At 34.2% G+C, this 14,935-nt stretch overlaps 1 protein-coding gene and 1 pseudogene across 2 annotated transcripts; both read left to right on the top strand.

Moving 5' to 3' along the window:
• The first annotated feature begins 552 nt into the window (after positions 1-552).
• On the top strand, positions 553-1,492 carry LOC306666666 (olfactory receptor 2B11-like; annotated as a pseudogene). Its single transcript has one exon. The product of its transcript is annotated as an olfactory receptor 2B11-like (transcript).
• Positions 1,493-12,541: 11,049 nt separating this feature from the next.
• Positions 12,542-13,480, top strand: LOC306666685 (olfactory receptor 2B11-like; the record flags this gene model as incomplete). The annotated part of the gene is made up of 1 exon (XM_079148907.1): positions 12,542-13,480. One exon carries the CDS (start codon positions 12,542-12,544, stop codon positions 13,478-13,480), a length of 939 nt encoding a protein of 312 aa, XP_079005033.1.
• Between the last annotated feature and the right edge of the window lie 1,455 nt (positions 13,481-14,935).

A 14,935-nucleotide genomic window follows, 5' to 3' on the forward strand; every position in this document is an offset into this window, starting at 1 on the left:
AGTCAGTCTAGGATTTGGGGAATAAACATATTGTATTGGGGAATACAATATGTGCTGTTCCTATGCAAAAGAGACCAATCTACCTGGAACTCAAGGAGTTCTGAACTCACCTAAATCAACTCATAAATCTAACCAGAACATGGTAAGGGCCAGAAGACCATGGATGAAAGAAATGAACACAAGTGGTAAGTTAACATGACTGGTTCTTGGGTCATTAGTATCATTTATTCATTCATTTTATTCTTTTTTAATATAAGGTGAATTGTAAGTTTCCCTTTATCTCATTATTTTATAAAATTTTGCTATTTTTCATTTCTTAGTTAAAATAGAGATATGTTAGTATTTCTCTTAGAAGCACTATGAAAGTAATATTTTTTGTTTATATTAATTTTCATACTTGCAAATATCAGCTCATTTCAGTGGAGCTATACCACACAGAAATACTCTTCATAGCTCACTTTATTTAACTGGTAGGTTGACCATCAGAAAAATTCAATACTCAATACAAGTCTTTACTTTAACTTGAATCTACTAAAAAGAGCCACAGCAAGCATGAGTCTGGACAATGCAAGTGTTCCGGAGGTCTTCATTCTCTTGGGTTTCTCTAACCACCCTTGGTTGGAAATGCCCCATTCATTATGGTGCTTATTGTGTATATCTGCACATTGGTGGGTAACATCTCAATTATTGTGGTATCCAGAGTAGACCCTCATCTTGACAGTCCTATGTACTTCTTCCTTTCCAATCTCTCCTTCTTGGACTTGTGTTTTACCACAACCACCATCCCTCAGCTGCTGTTTAACCTTTGGGGCCCAGATAAATCTATCAGCTATGGGGGATATGTGACCCAGTTTTATATGTTTCACTTCTTAGGAGCCACTGAGTGCATCCTGTTGGCTGTGATGTCCTTGGATCGTTACATTGCCATCTGCAAGCCTTTGAGGTACCCAGCTATCATGCATCAGCGACTCTGCATCCTCCTAGTGGCCCTGGCATGGATAAGTGGATTGGCTAACTCCCTGCTTCAGTCAACTCTCACTGTCCAGCTGCCACTTGTGGTAACAACAAGGTAGATGATTTTCTCTGTGAGGTCCCAGTGATGATCAAGATGTCATGTGCTGACACTACATTCAATGTAGCTACACTCTCCACTGTGGGGATGTTCTATTCCTTGGTTCCTTCGTCACTTATCCTTGTCTCTCATGGGTTCATTGTAGCTACTGTGCTTAGGATTCGGTCTTCAGAGGAGAAGAAGAAAGCCTTTAATACGTGTGGTTCTCATGTTATTGTCGTATCTCTTTTCTATGGGCTGGAAATTATCATGTATGTACAACCCTCTGCTACTAACTCTCAGGACAAGAACAAACTCATGTCCTTGTTCTACAGTTTGGTGACTCCTATCCTTAACCCTTTTATCTATACTTTGAGGAACAAGGACATAAAAGGAGCAATGAGGAGGTTTCTTGACTTGTGTCATCAAAGAACAGAATAAACCTAAGTATTTTTATAGTCCATGCTCTCCACATTTGGCTCAGAATATCACCAGTCCTAAATTACTTTTTAATGTAACATCCTCTAAAATTGTTGATATCCTTTAGGACCTGCCTTATCTACATATATGTCTTTGTACCATATTGTTATGGTTGGTTGGCTATCATTTCAAGTATGAGTCCTAATTCTCAGTTTGTCTGCAATTTGGATGGGAGTGAAGACTGTCATTAAGTTACTTTCTATCCCTCTAAAGATTCTATTATAGAACATAAGAAGTGGACAATAAATAAATGCTTATTGAAGGACTCATTCTTTCAGACCAAAAAGAGACTAAAACTATATTTTGCATGTTACTGTGGGTAAAAAAAGTAAATTAGACTGCATTTACCTCCTTGCTATTATGGATATGATTTGAGGATCAATGCAAATCAACTCTTTTTATGAATTAACAACAAGACCAAATGGGTAAATATGTTCTGTAATTGACACTCCCAAACACACATCCACTGATCTTTTAAGAAAAAGAGAATTCAAAAATAGTATCTGCCTCTTTCCTCTCAATGGTATTCCTACTTCTGAGGTATTTGACTGAAATAGCTATTTTTATGTTTACAGAGGGAAAAGCTGATGAATAAAATCCTGAGAAACTTCTGTGTTATCATAATATCAATAATCACTTAGTTTTCATTGAGGAGCTAAATCTCCACAGAATAAGAACATCAGATGTATTGCATACATAAACAAAGGTTTAAAAAGTTCAGTCATTGAGGAATCAGTGTATCATGTGGTTAGCAAAAAAAATGAAAAAAGTACACAAAAATGTAAATTAAATTGGAAATCAAACCATCAAATTTAACATAGAGCTGAAGTATGAGGGTTGATGATGATGATGTGCAAGGGTGTATTCCCTTGATTTTATCAATAATATCAATTCATCATTATAAACCATTTTCTCATAATTTTATACTCTCCAAATTTACAATACCCTCAGTTTTTTTACTTGTATTTAAGGTATACATTTAATTGTTTTTCTAACAACTAAGTATATTTGTGTAAAGTCTTCAAACATCTATATATACTTGGTGTGTCATCCTGGGCAACTTAATGAGAACCTGTCTCAGAAATTAAAAAAACTGAGGAGATAGCTCTGAGGTATAGTGCTTGTTTAGGATGCATGATGATTCTCTGTGTTCAATCTCTTTAAAAAAAAAAAAAAAGGAAGGAAAGAAAGAAAAAAAAAAAAAAAGAAAGAAAGGAAAGTCCAGTGGAAAACTATACAACCATATTTAAGGAAGGAAATCCTACCATTTGGAAAATGGATAAATCTGGAATATATTAATTTACATGAAAGAAACTAGTCACAGGAACACACATTCCTCATGAGGTCACTGGTAAGTGGAAAACATCATTTCATATAGAAAGAGAATAGACTGGTAGTTGACAGACCCTAGAGAGTTTTGTGTAAAGGGAGATGTACTGGGTTTAGAAAAATGGCAAGAGAGTGGTTGCAAACTGTTTTCTTCAAAACGAGAGCCAAGTCTGATGATACATTTGTTTATTAGCAAGATTTAGCATATAATATTGTATATATACTTCAAAATTTTGTATTTTACACAATAAGTGCATTAAATTTATCTGTCAAATTTTAAGTAAAAATAACTGATACTGAATTCTATTTTAAAATACAGTCTTTTATAATGTGTAATTGAAATGTAAAAGAACAAAAGTAACACCATTTTATTTTGACCTGATTCCACTTAATGCTTGTTTAAATATTTTCTTTTCAGCCTCCTGATAGCTATATCTATGTTGACAGTACAGTGGGACCTTTCCAAGACCCTGACTATAAGGCCAAGATGTATAACAAAAATAACTCTGAAATGTATGTCTCCACAAGATCTTTCTGACCTACACCTGGCCAAATTGTCCTTGTAGATTTGGTGGGTTTTATCTTTAAAAACCCTGTACTTCCAAAATTCAAATGCTGAGAGTTCTTTGAGGTGCTAGCCTTTTCCCAGTCGTTTGCCTGGTATGCTCATTAAAGGACCTTTTTTTCCTTTTAATTTGTCTCAATAAGTGTAGTGGTCTGTAATTCTTATGTGCTCCATAACATAATACTGGCCATATATAAAATGTCCATAAAACACTCTTTCATTTTAATATCAATGTTTATTATCAATCAGCAAGATCATCATATCAATAGAATGAAAAGCCCCTTTGAATATTTTAAAATAGAAGTTAAGGAACAGAAATGTAAATGAACACTAAAAAACAGAAATCAAATCCCAAGGAATATGTCATTAATTATTTGGTAAAGAAATATGTATCATTTTAGAAAGACAAAAGATTTTATCAAGCAGAATTTGATTTCAAAGGGATGAATACAAAATAACTTGTAGCATTTCTGGTTTTAGAGATATTAAAGAAATCTAACCAATTACTGTGACATTGTATTATTGTAGAATAAAATGTGCTTACAATAATTATGTGTGTTATATAACATACAGATTTTTAATAACTAATAGAGAAAATAGAAACCTGGACTTCAGTTCTGTGCACTTTTGGAAGTCTTGAAATTTGTAATCATCTTCCCCCATAATGGCTGTCCACGATGGAATAAAAGTAACTGAGGTATTTAAAAATACCTATAAGCTTCAGATTTGAAGTTCTTTAAAAATAATTTATTGTGTGAATTAGGTTAGTGAAGATGAGGAAAGGGCCAAAGGCAAGAGAGGGGTTTTGAAATACTTGGGAAAAGAAATTATTTTAAACTTTGCTTTTGATATTTTGTTTTTTCTATTATACTAGTAACATTCCATTGAGCAAATAATAGAATTAACTGCACTATGAGAACCTCTCCTCCTTCTACCCTCAGAAGATTCATTATTTACACACTATAAATTCATAGCAGAGAAGAGCCATGAATTTTTCCTGGGCATTGACTTTATGGATATAAACCCCAAATAACATGAAACAAATAAGAAATGGGCAACTACGTTTGCATTACCTGACAAAGCCTCTGCACAGAAAAATAAACAATTGTCAGAGGGAAGACACAATCTACAAAATGGAAAAAATATTTGCCATCTGGGCACCTGAAAAAGCATTAATATCCATAAAATAGAAGGAACTCAAACAACTCAATAGCAAGCAAAAACATAAACAACAATAAAAAAAAACACCTAACACCTCCTTTCTAAAAATGAAAAAAATCTGAAGGGACATTTCTCAACAGAAGACATACAAAGTACCAATGGGTACACAACAACAAAAAATGCTCCACATCACTAAATATCATGGAAATTTAACATTAAGTTTTTCAATAAACTTACAATATGTTCCATTGGTCCCAATACAAGAAATTATCCAAAGAAAATGAAATTATTATGCTAAAGAAGTATCTGCACTACCACATTTGTTGCAATACTTTTCACAATAGCCATGATATGGAGTGGATGAAGAAACTGGAGTCTGTATATACTGTAGAATGCTCTTCAGTTATGACAAAGAAGGACACTCTGTCATTTGCAAAAACACATGGAAAGTGAAACATCATGTTAGGTAGAATAAGCCATCCTCAGAAACACAACAGAGGCTATGGAGAAACACCACCCTAAGAGTGCCCAATTTTTTTGCCACCATTTAACAAACTCCAGAATCTAGTGCAAATGGTCAGCAGAATGAAGAAATAGTTGGTCCCAGGACAACTGGCAGATGAGATGAAGGAAAAGAAAAAGCAAGCATTGAATAGAGAAAGGTAAAGTGTCCCCTACTTATGTTCCACACAAGCAGCAGCTCACTGATCTTGGCCATATTAGGGCAGCTGATTCAACAACAGTTAGGAATCTGTGAAGAGCTTGAAGAGTTCAAGGGAGGTTTTAGATATGGAGGAAGAAATGACCCCATGCCAAAATACAGGATGGTTAATTAGAGGAAGAGGTAGGTTTTAAGGATCCTAGGGCTACAAAATGAATGAGGTGAGCAGTCTGGGTGATGATGAGTCTTCACCATGGTTTATGGAGATGTAGGGTGGTACAAAAGAAGGCATCAAGTAGAGTCTGGAGTCTAGGATCAGTCCACGGGCAGAGAGAACAATGGTGAAAGAGACAAGGGAGAGGAAGTAGGTCCTCATGGAGGAGGAGGAAAGTAGAAGAACCTCTCTAAAGAACAAAAATGAAGTTGCATGGAAATGTGGTCTTGTAAACACAATAGTTCCCCTATAGTAGAAAAAGGCAGGCCACAACAAAAGTGAAAGCAAATCTTTAAGGGCAGCCAGAGATGGGCTTTGACATGCCATGAGGCTGGCCAGATATATCTGGGCTTCCCAAAATGGCCATTTTCTGTGTCAGCCTGAGTTAGATCTGAAGTTGCTATAGCTGCCACACAGAAGAACCACCCTCTGATATGTTACTGAGTAATGTCACTCTTCATCTCTTCTCTTCCTGAAAGATTTCAGTCAAGAGACAAAGAATAAGCACCAAGTCTATTTAGTGATGTGCAAGTATGTTCCATGTGGACTGGCCCACCTCCCAGAGAGAAAATGAGTTTTCCACATGGCATGTTTTCATTTAGGTCCGGGAACTTCCCTCTTCACATATTATGTGTTTGGTGCAGTTACTGTGGTTTTCACACCAAGGCTTAGTGTGCCTGCACTAGTTCTACAATGTTAGAAACTTCCTATCACTACCTAAATGAATCCTGTGGGTGTTTAAAAGCATAATATAAATTGCAATGAATCAGGGCCAAATGGCAGTGCCTCATTTTCTCTGCATTTTTCAAGGTGGGAATTCCTGAAGTTGGTTATACCTGGTTTTTCCTGTTTAAGAAGGAGGTGGGTTTATGGGTAGAATTTCTGTCACCTGAGGTGGAGTTATTTTTTCATCACTTAAGATGGAGTGAGCCCTATTTTTCCTTCTTCCATCTACCTGTTCATGTCTATCTGCCTACTTAGTCTAACACAATGAGCAGAATTCAAGTGATACTTGAAAATTTCAAAATAATATTTAATGTTTTCACAATAAAAAGATGAAATGAAAATCTCTCTGTCTCTGTTCCTCTCTCTCAACACACACTATATAAGTTAAATGTGTAGATGACATTATGATCTAGTGCTGGGGCATGGTGGCCCACCTCTGTAATCCCAGTTACTCAGGAGACTGAGGTGGGAGGATCTCAAGTTTGAACCCAGTCTTGCTAACTTAGTGAGACCCTGTATCAAAAAATAAATAAAAATAAAAAGGAGCTATGAATGTAGCTCAGTGATAGAGATCACCATGGGTTCAATCCTTAGTACCAAAATAAAAATGTAAAAATTACAAATACAATGCAGGATTGCATTATTTGGAAAAACGAATTCAATTTTATCAAATAGCAGGTAACCAGAAGTACCAAGTGAGTATATATTTTTCCACATTATGCATTTAATAGGTATTTCTACTCCTCCTCTGTTCCACATCCATTTTGTATCCCATTATGTATCATTTGTCAGAAGAGAAAATAATAACAAATTCAGTTACAGGACTGGTTTTTTTCTGAGTTATGAATCAGTACAGCTTCTATTATAAAAAAAAAAAAAAAATAGAGAGAGTGAGAGCATCCACTGGACAAAAGCAGAACACAGGACTGAGTAAATAGGGGACAAGAAAAAACAAAAGAAAATGTTGATTGGTAAATTCCATGTCCCTCCAGCTTATTTTTTTAATGAGGGTTAAAAAGAAGGAAACATCTCTATTATGCTGCCTCTGGTAGACTGGAATCACTTCTTTGTATTGTAAAATAGATCTGCTTACTTAATGTTTCAGTCTGATTATGTGGCTTTTAGCATTTTGGTCTGGTCATGTATGCTGGGGCCAAGCAGGTGCTCAGTCCAAAGGAAGAGCCTCTCATATTTTTTGTTTAAAACTTTCTACTCTAATGCTGTACTCCCTCAGGGTGGATCAACAGGATTCCTTGACATCTGACTTCTGGTTGGTTTCAACTGAGGAGAATTACCACCTAAGATTTGGAAAGTAGAGCACAGCTAATTTGGGGCATGTTTACTAGCTTCAATTCAGTCAATCTTGTTTAACCAGAGGTCACAGCTATTGGAAGTGGCCTCATGCACAGAGGTACTCTTGCTCTCTCTTTTTGGTTTCCAATATGACTTCTTCCTTTGTTACTGTAGGCTTTGATTTGATAGCAATTTCCCCACTGTTGCTAGCTAGTAGTCCATTAATCAAACATACACTAAAATTTCTTATTTGTATTCCTAATTCATTCCTGCACCTTTCTAGATGCTTTATATCTAAAAAAAGGTCTTCAATAACCCAGTTAGAATGTGCCATGTATTTACTTCTGGGACCATGGTTGACATAACTTTGCAACATAGACAAGATCATGTTCTGCAGGACAATTTCAAATTTTATTTCTTATTTTCTGGGTGTTCTTTGTATTTAAATGATTTATTTTTAAATCATGGCAAAATATTTATGTTTTCCATGTGTGCTGTGTAATTTTACATTCACTGTGCAATGCCTAATTATATACCTCACTTAGTCTTGATTTTAGTGTTGGGACAACTATAGTCACTCTCTTAGCATTTTTCAAGAGTCAGTATGCTGTCAACAATATTTGCATGTTATACAGTAGATGTGTTGAATCTATCTTTCAAATATGTCTAATATTTTGTATCCTTTGACCAACATGTTCACAACCCTGTCTGTCAAACCACCACACTACCAGGTAACTGGCATTTTACCATCTACTTTTATAAGATCAACCTTCTTAGGTTTCACATCTCAGGAATCTCATGTAGTAGTTGTCTTTCTGTGGATGGTTATTTTACCTAATATTATGTCTCACTGTTGATGGGAACTAACCAGTGCAGGCACACTAATCCATGGCAGAGAAACCATAGTAAGTGTACCAAATACATAAAACTTAAGGAGAGAGGTATACAAATCAGATATAAAACTGTCCACATGGAAAACCAATGGCCATGTTCTCTCTGGGAAGTGGTTCACTCCATGTGGATCATACTTCCATTTCAATTTAAAATTTTTTGTGTTTTTGATTGGATCTCTTGACCAAAATCCTTCTCAAGAAAATAAGAACGAAGGAGTGATATGACCCAGTAGCAATGGGAATATTTGTTTTTTATTGACCCAACACATTTTTGAGTCACTTTAGTGTTATAACTAAAAATAACTAAATACTGTGACACATCTGAGAATTAATGAAGTAGAATATTCAGTAGTTTCTTATTAAATTTCCCAGAAGCATTTTTTTCAAAAAGGTTTTACTTGTACAACATACTGTTATACTGTTAATTTATTCATTTATTATTAATTGCATCTTATTCAAAATTAGTGTTTCATATGTTAGGAAATCTTGTGTTTATTTCAGAGCACATGTAATAAATACACTTGCTCTGACCTCTGTTCAGTAGTAACTCATTATATACAAGAAGTATATCCACAGAGAACCTTGTCCCCAGAAACTTGCTCTGCTAATTCATCTGGGATAAACCTAAGTGAATGAGTTCTTGGAAAATTGTCCAAGAGTCCCAAGAAAAGCATACAAATAGCATGCCCCAAATCATTACAAGCATTAACTCCCTAATCTAGGTACTTTTTTCTTTTTTGCACGCTCTATCAACTGAAACACAAACAGTTTTGAAGCTAGCTCTAAATGTACGTGTGAGGACTATAGTTACTTGCTCTATTTCTTAAAGTTTGAATAACTGAAATGCATTCCTTCACTATTCTTTTTTATTAAAGGATATCTATAAAAAACTAAGGTAAGTAAAAACATTTGTTTTATGGACCATGTATTTTCAAGAGAATATTGGAATGTATGTAGATCATAGTGCTAATGTGCATAAGAAAGACAGGGTGCATTTCACTTCTGGTAGCCTTTTTAAACTTGGAAATACCTAGGTCATTTGCTCTAGGAACAACTAGGTTTCACTTTATAATTAATCTCTTTCAGTCTCTCACTTAAAACAACATTAAAATCATTCACATTTCATAATGAGTATTCTTGACATGTACTCAAACGAGGTATAAAGTTTTCATTCAATCATGTGAATATGAAACATGAATCAGTTTTTCTTATTATATGGTCAAAATTTCATGGATTCACTTCTTCACACTTTTCAATGAGAAGTTTTGACATCAAATGAAAATTACTTTGATTTCTGCTGTGTACTTTTCCTCTTGTAAAACTAGAAAGTGGTGTTAAGTGTAGATAAGATACCATGTGTGATAAAAAATAAAGTATGAATAAGATACACTAGCTGAAAATGTAAGAGAAATGCAAAGAAAATTGTAACACAAATAGAGTCTGGCAATTTACTGACCTGACTTCCAAAATTGATGGATAGATAATTACTGTGAATTAGGAATGAAAAATCACTGCAAGTAAAATATCCAAATAGCAGATGGTATCCAAAAGATAATGAAAGGTGAGCAGGACATGGATAGCATGAGATCTAAGGCTAAATTTTAAAAACAAATATTTTTCTGAGTAAACGAAATTGATTAGTCACACTTTCTCTGGTACCTTTAGGGAAATATCCAGAGAAATGAAGAGTCTATGGCCGATCACTATTCACAACCTAAACTACATTGAAGGTGAAAGACAGGAATAAAGTTCTAGACACAAATTTAACAAATTTCTTATAAGCATACTGGAGATATTACTTCATCTGGAGTTAATTAGGAAAGATAGTGTGAAAGATCAAATTTATAATTATTATTATAAAACTGTAGTGTTGTTTAGGGCAGAAAAATATAAAAATGTGAATCTTACCTAAGGTGATTGATATTCCAATTACCTCAATGTGATCACAACATGTTGTATGCATGTATTGAAATGTTACACCATAACCTGTGTATATGTGCAATAACTATGCCTATTTTAATAAACATTTTAAATAAACATTTTAACATTTCAACATTTAAGAAAAAAATGTGAATGTAAAAAAGTATGCCCAATAAATAGTCAAAAAGAATCTTATAGTACAAGTATTTAATAATATGGTTACTTTGGAAATTTTACCAGTCTGAATAATTCTGACCATGCTCATTTCATATTTAATATACGACATAGAGTTTTATCTGAATAACAACTTGGGCCAAGATAATTTCTAAATTCTCTATGCAGATATGATACTTGCATAATTTCAAGCTCAATGTGTAAGGCAAATACATTCTAAAATATATGCATTCTAAATCATTCTTTCTTTGAAATATTGAGACTCTGAGTTTATCATCTCAATATATCACTACCTCATTTAAGGCATTCATTGTCTTTTAATATTCAGAACTCCCAGTTATTAGTCCACTGTAAAAATGAATAATAGTGTCCTGAAGTGGGGATACTAACATTTTTTTTTATTTTTATAGGACCTAAAAGTGGATACTAAGTGATTTAATGTGTGTAATAAGTCCATTGAAATTTTTGGCATACGGACCTCATTTAGGACTAGATAGAATTATTATTTTATTTTTGAACAGTTTTACACTAGAAAAGCATCTAATAAAAGGGCAACATTCCCATGTTGACTCTAAGGACTTTCGTATGACAGTACCAACCCCAAGGCTTTGAGGGTTTAATGAAACTGAATATGAAAACTGTGTCTTATAACACTAAGAATATAACCAGATAACCCTTGCCACAAAGGGAAAGAGTACTTCAGAATTTTATCATAGATATGCTGTCTTAACTGGTCATCCAAACTTTCCCCCTTACAGAAGAATGTGGAATTTATGAAATACACCTTACCACTAAAGCAAAGAAAAATTGAAATTAAAACTTTCATTACCTTATTCATCTTTCTCAAACTGCTGTTTTACTCAACGGATGAAATTTGTTATCAGTGTAAGTTTTAGCTGTGAAACAAAAAATGTGAATGTCCTGAAAATGTAGATAACTATTGAATCTGAATAAGTTTTTGGGCCTCTTCTGGGATATTGTTTTTTCTCCTGATGGCAGTTATGTACAGTTCCAAAATATATTTAAAAGTATATACAATCAATTGGTCACTGATAATTGTCTGAACCCTTATTGCAACAGGACAATAAACTCTATAATGGAAAATCCCTCCGAAAGCATATACTAAATAACCTTTAGCTTAAAGACCAAATTCCCAAAGTTATAACAAAATGATTATACAAGGAAATGGTACATGCAAGAAGAAATTCTTTTCTTTAGTATTTTTGTTTAGATGTTGATAGTCCTTTTTTTCTATGTGGTGCTGAGAAGGGAACCCAATGCCTTACACATGCTAGGCAAGTGTTCTATCACTGAGCCACAATCCCAGTCCCAAGAAGAAATTCTTAAACAATGGGAAACCTAGGTTGTAGCTTCACTGCCTCAATTAATAATTCAGGAAATAATGCTAGAGGTATTTGAACTTGCTAAATTCTGTAGAGCTAAGAAGTAGTTCTTTCAACCCAAAATCTTATTCCTATCTATGATTTATGGACTATCTAGTTAGGTTGAATAAGAATATATCAATGATTCCCATAGGTTTGGGTTTTCTCCTTCTTCCACAATGACTGTTAACTCAATGCTTTTAAACTTTTTAATATTTCTTTAATGCCTCTCAGCAATGTGTCTGAAAATAAAGCATCTGATTCCAGCACCCCATGCCACACCTAGTCTATCAGATACCTGGATGGGAAAGCTATAATATAAACAAACTCCTCTGTTGATTTGCATGCCAGTAAAAGTTTTTGTTTTAGAGGTTCTATATACAGGTTTATTCATTTATTCCTTATCATAACTGAAGGAAATAGTCTGGCTTATTAAAAGAAGGTGGAAGTTCAGTGTCAGAATAAATACCAAACATGCTGAAGGTAACTGCTTTTAATTTATACCATCATGAAGGGAATTTGTTCACCTGGTGCCAGATCATTTAGGTTAATTGTCCCACAAGTTTTGCATCCCATCTATCATTTTTTAAGTTCAATGCATAATTATGTTTCATCTTTCTTTATAATTCAACTTTATTGCTATTATTAATATTATTTTGCAAATTCCTTACTGTAGGAAAAATAAGAAGAGAATGGGTCTAATTAATGAAAGCCACCCTGAAGAGTTCATCCTAATAGGCTTTGCTGATCATCTTTGGCTTAAACTTCCACTATTTGTTATTATTTTCATAATATACTCCATGGCCATGGTGGGAAACATTGTAATCATCCTGGTGTCCATGATAGATCCCAGTCTCCAAAGTCCCATGTATTTCTTCCTCACCAACCTCTCCTTCCTGGACATCTGTTTAACCACCAGCATTGTGCCTCAGATGCTGATTAACCTGGGAAGCTCTAAGAAGACCATCAGCTATGTGGGGTGTGCAGTTCAGGTTTATTTATCCAGCACAGTGGGAGCCACAGAATGTCTTCTCCTGGCTATTATGTCTTTTGACCGCTATGTGGCCATCTGCAAACCTCTGCACTATAACCTCATCATGAATCAACGCATCTGTATCCTATTAGTGTCCTTTATGTGGATAAGTGGAATCACCTATGGTGTCTTTGAGGTCACTCTCACACTGCAGTTGCCACTGTGTGGCAACAATAAACTGAATCACTTTTTTTGTGAGATTCCAGTTCTGATAAAGACTGCCTGTGGGGAAAAAGAAGCTAATGAGCTCACACTATCTGTGGTGTGCGTTTTTATAGTAGCCATTCCTCTGTGTTTAATTCTTGCCTCCTATGCTAGTATCGGATATGCCATACTTAGGATAAAATCTTCTGAAGGAAGGAAAAAGGCCTTCGGGACATGTTCATCCCATCTCATTGTAGTTTTCTTATTTTATGGCCCAATCATTAGCATGTACCTTCAGCCCCCCTCTTCCATCTCAAGGGACCAGCCCAAGTTCATGGCTCTCTTCTATGCAGTAGTGATTCCTACACTCAACCCCTTCATCTACACCCTGAGGAATAAGGATGTAAAAGGGTCATTAAGTAAGCTGGTGAGGAGCATTTTCAGTTTCAAGTGATGCTGGGAAACACCAAAAGAAATTATTTTAAAATTAGAATTGGTGTATATGGGTTTCCTTAATAACTCATTCTTATAAAGTAATAGCATGCTCTATCTTCTTTTTCCAAACAGGTAATATTTATAAATTGTTTTGTAATCTTGTTAAGAAAAAGTGAAAGTCAGTTAATATGCACTTGCATGGGCACTCTAATCATGGAAACATTAAAATAGTTGTATTTGGGATATATTGAAATAGTGACTTTGTTTAGTAATTCAAAATAGCAGAATAAATTATAATACAAACTGATTATATCGTGGTAACAATAGCATGGACATCATTCATCAATGGGCTTCCTATCAGTTCACCTGAGAAACATTTCATCATGCTCTGTGAGATTTGCCAATGTGTGTGTGCACAACCTGGCTAGACTCCTCATTCTTCATGAAACACTGTCAGCTTTAAAATGATGATGAGTCTCAATTTTTTTTACCTCAGTTAATGTTAATGTTCTTGCTTCTGTGGAACTGAAGCTCTCCGAAGACTTAATCTATATTAAATATTCTTCAGACTGATTCTTGGTGAGTAGAATCAATCATGATTGAAGAGAGAAGGGATGTTGTAGTTCAAGAACCTAAATTATCTTGGGCTGTTTTAGTTCCTTTTCCACAATATTTTTCAACTTTGTATTTGACCTCACATGATCTCTGTTAGAGAAAACTCTAGGAATATATTGCTATGCTGAGCAGACTTCTAGCTCTCACCAGCCCTAAAGCTAAAACTCTAGATATAAACCTATAAACCTACAGAAATGAACTCTCTGCTTTTCTAAGACTTCCTACCAATGTCCCCATCAATGAATTTGGTAAATGAATTGTTTTTTTAATCTTTTTTATTCAGTTGCTACAAAAGTTTGTTACCTCTTCCATGACAGAAATTGTCCTTCCAGGAAATATGAATTTGTGTTCCTAGACTATACATTATTAGGTGAGAGTAAACTATTTCCTAATTTTCTTTAAATTAAAATAATTATTTTACATCAATACTTCTTTTAAAATGCATTATAGTTCTTGAATAATAAATGTGTTTTTGTATGTTGAATGAAATTATATTTTAATATCAAATTAAGTAATGAGAAATAGTTCTTCACATTCTTTTAAATATCATAAGCATAAGTCTTAATAGTGAATGAGAAAACAGAAAGTGATGTTTAAAATGAACCAAAACCTGATAACACTTCTGTATGTAAATCACACCTCCTAAGAATGTATTTTTTTTTTAAGCTGTGAAAAGAATTAGTATAGAAAGAAAGAACGTTTTGTGACACAAAAAAGTAACTTGATTACATCAATAAATAATGTTAGTATCTTTAACAGATTTAAATTTAGGACACAAATGATTATCATAATTTTTATCTTTAGAAGTTGAAAAAGCAAAAACTAATTATAGAACTAATCTCATTCTGCATTTTTTTTA

This window comes from Sciurus vulgaris (genome assembly GCF_902686455.1).
Source record: "Sciurus vulgaris genome assembly, chromosome: 7".
NCBI lineage: Eukaryota > Metazoa > Chordata > Mammalia > Rodentia > Sciuridae > Sciurus > Sciurus vulgaris.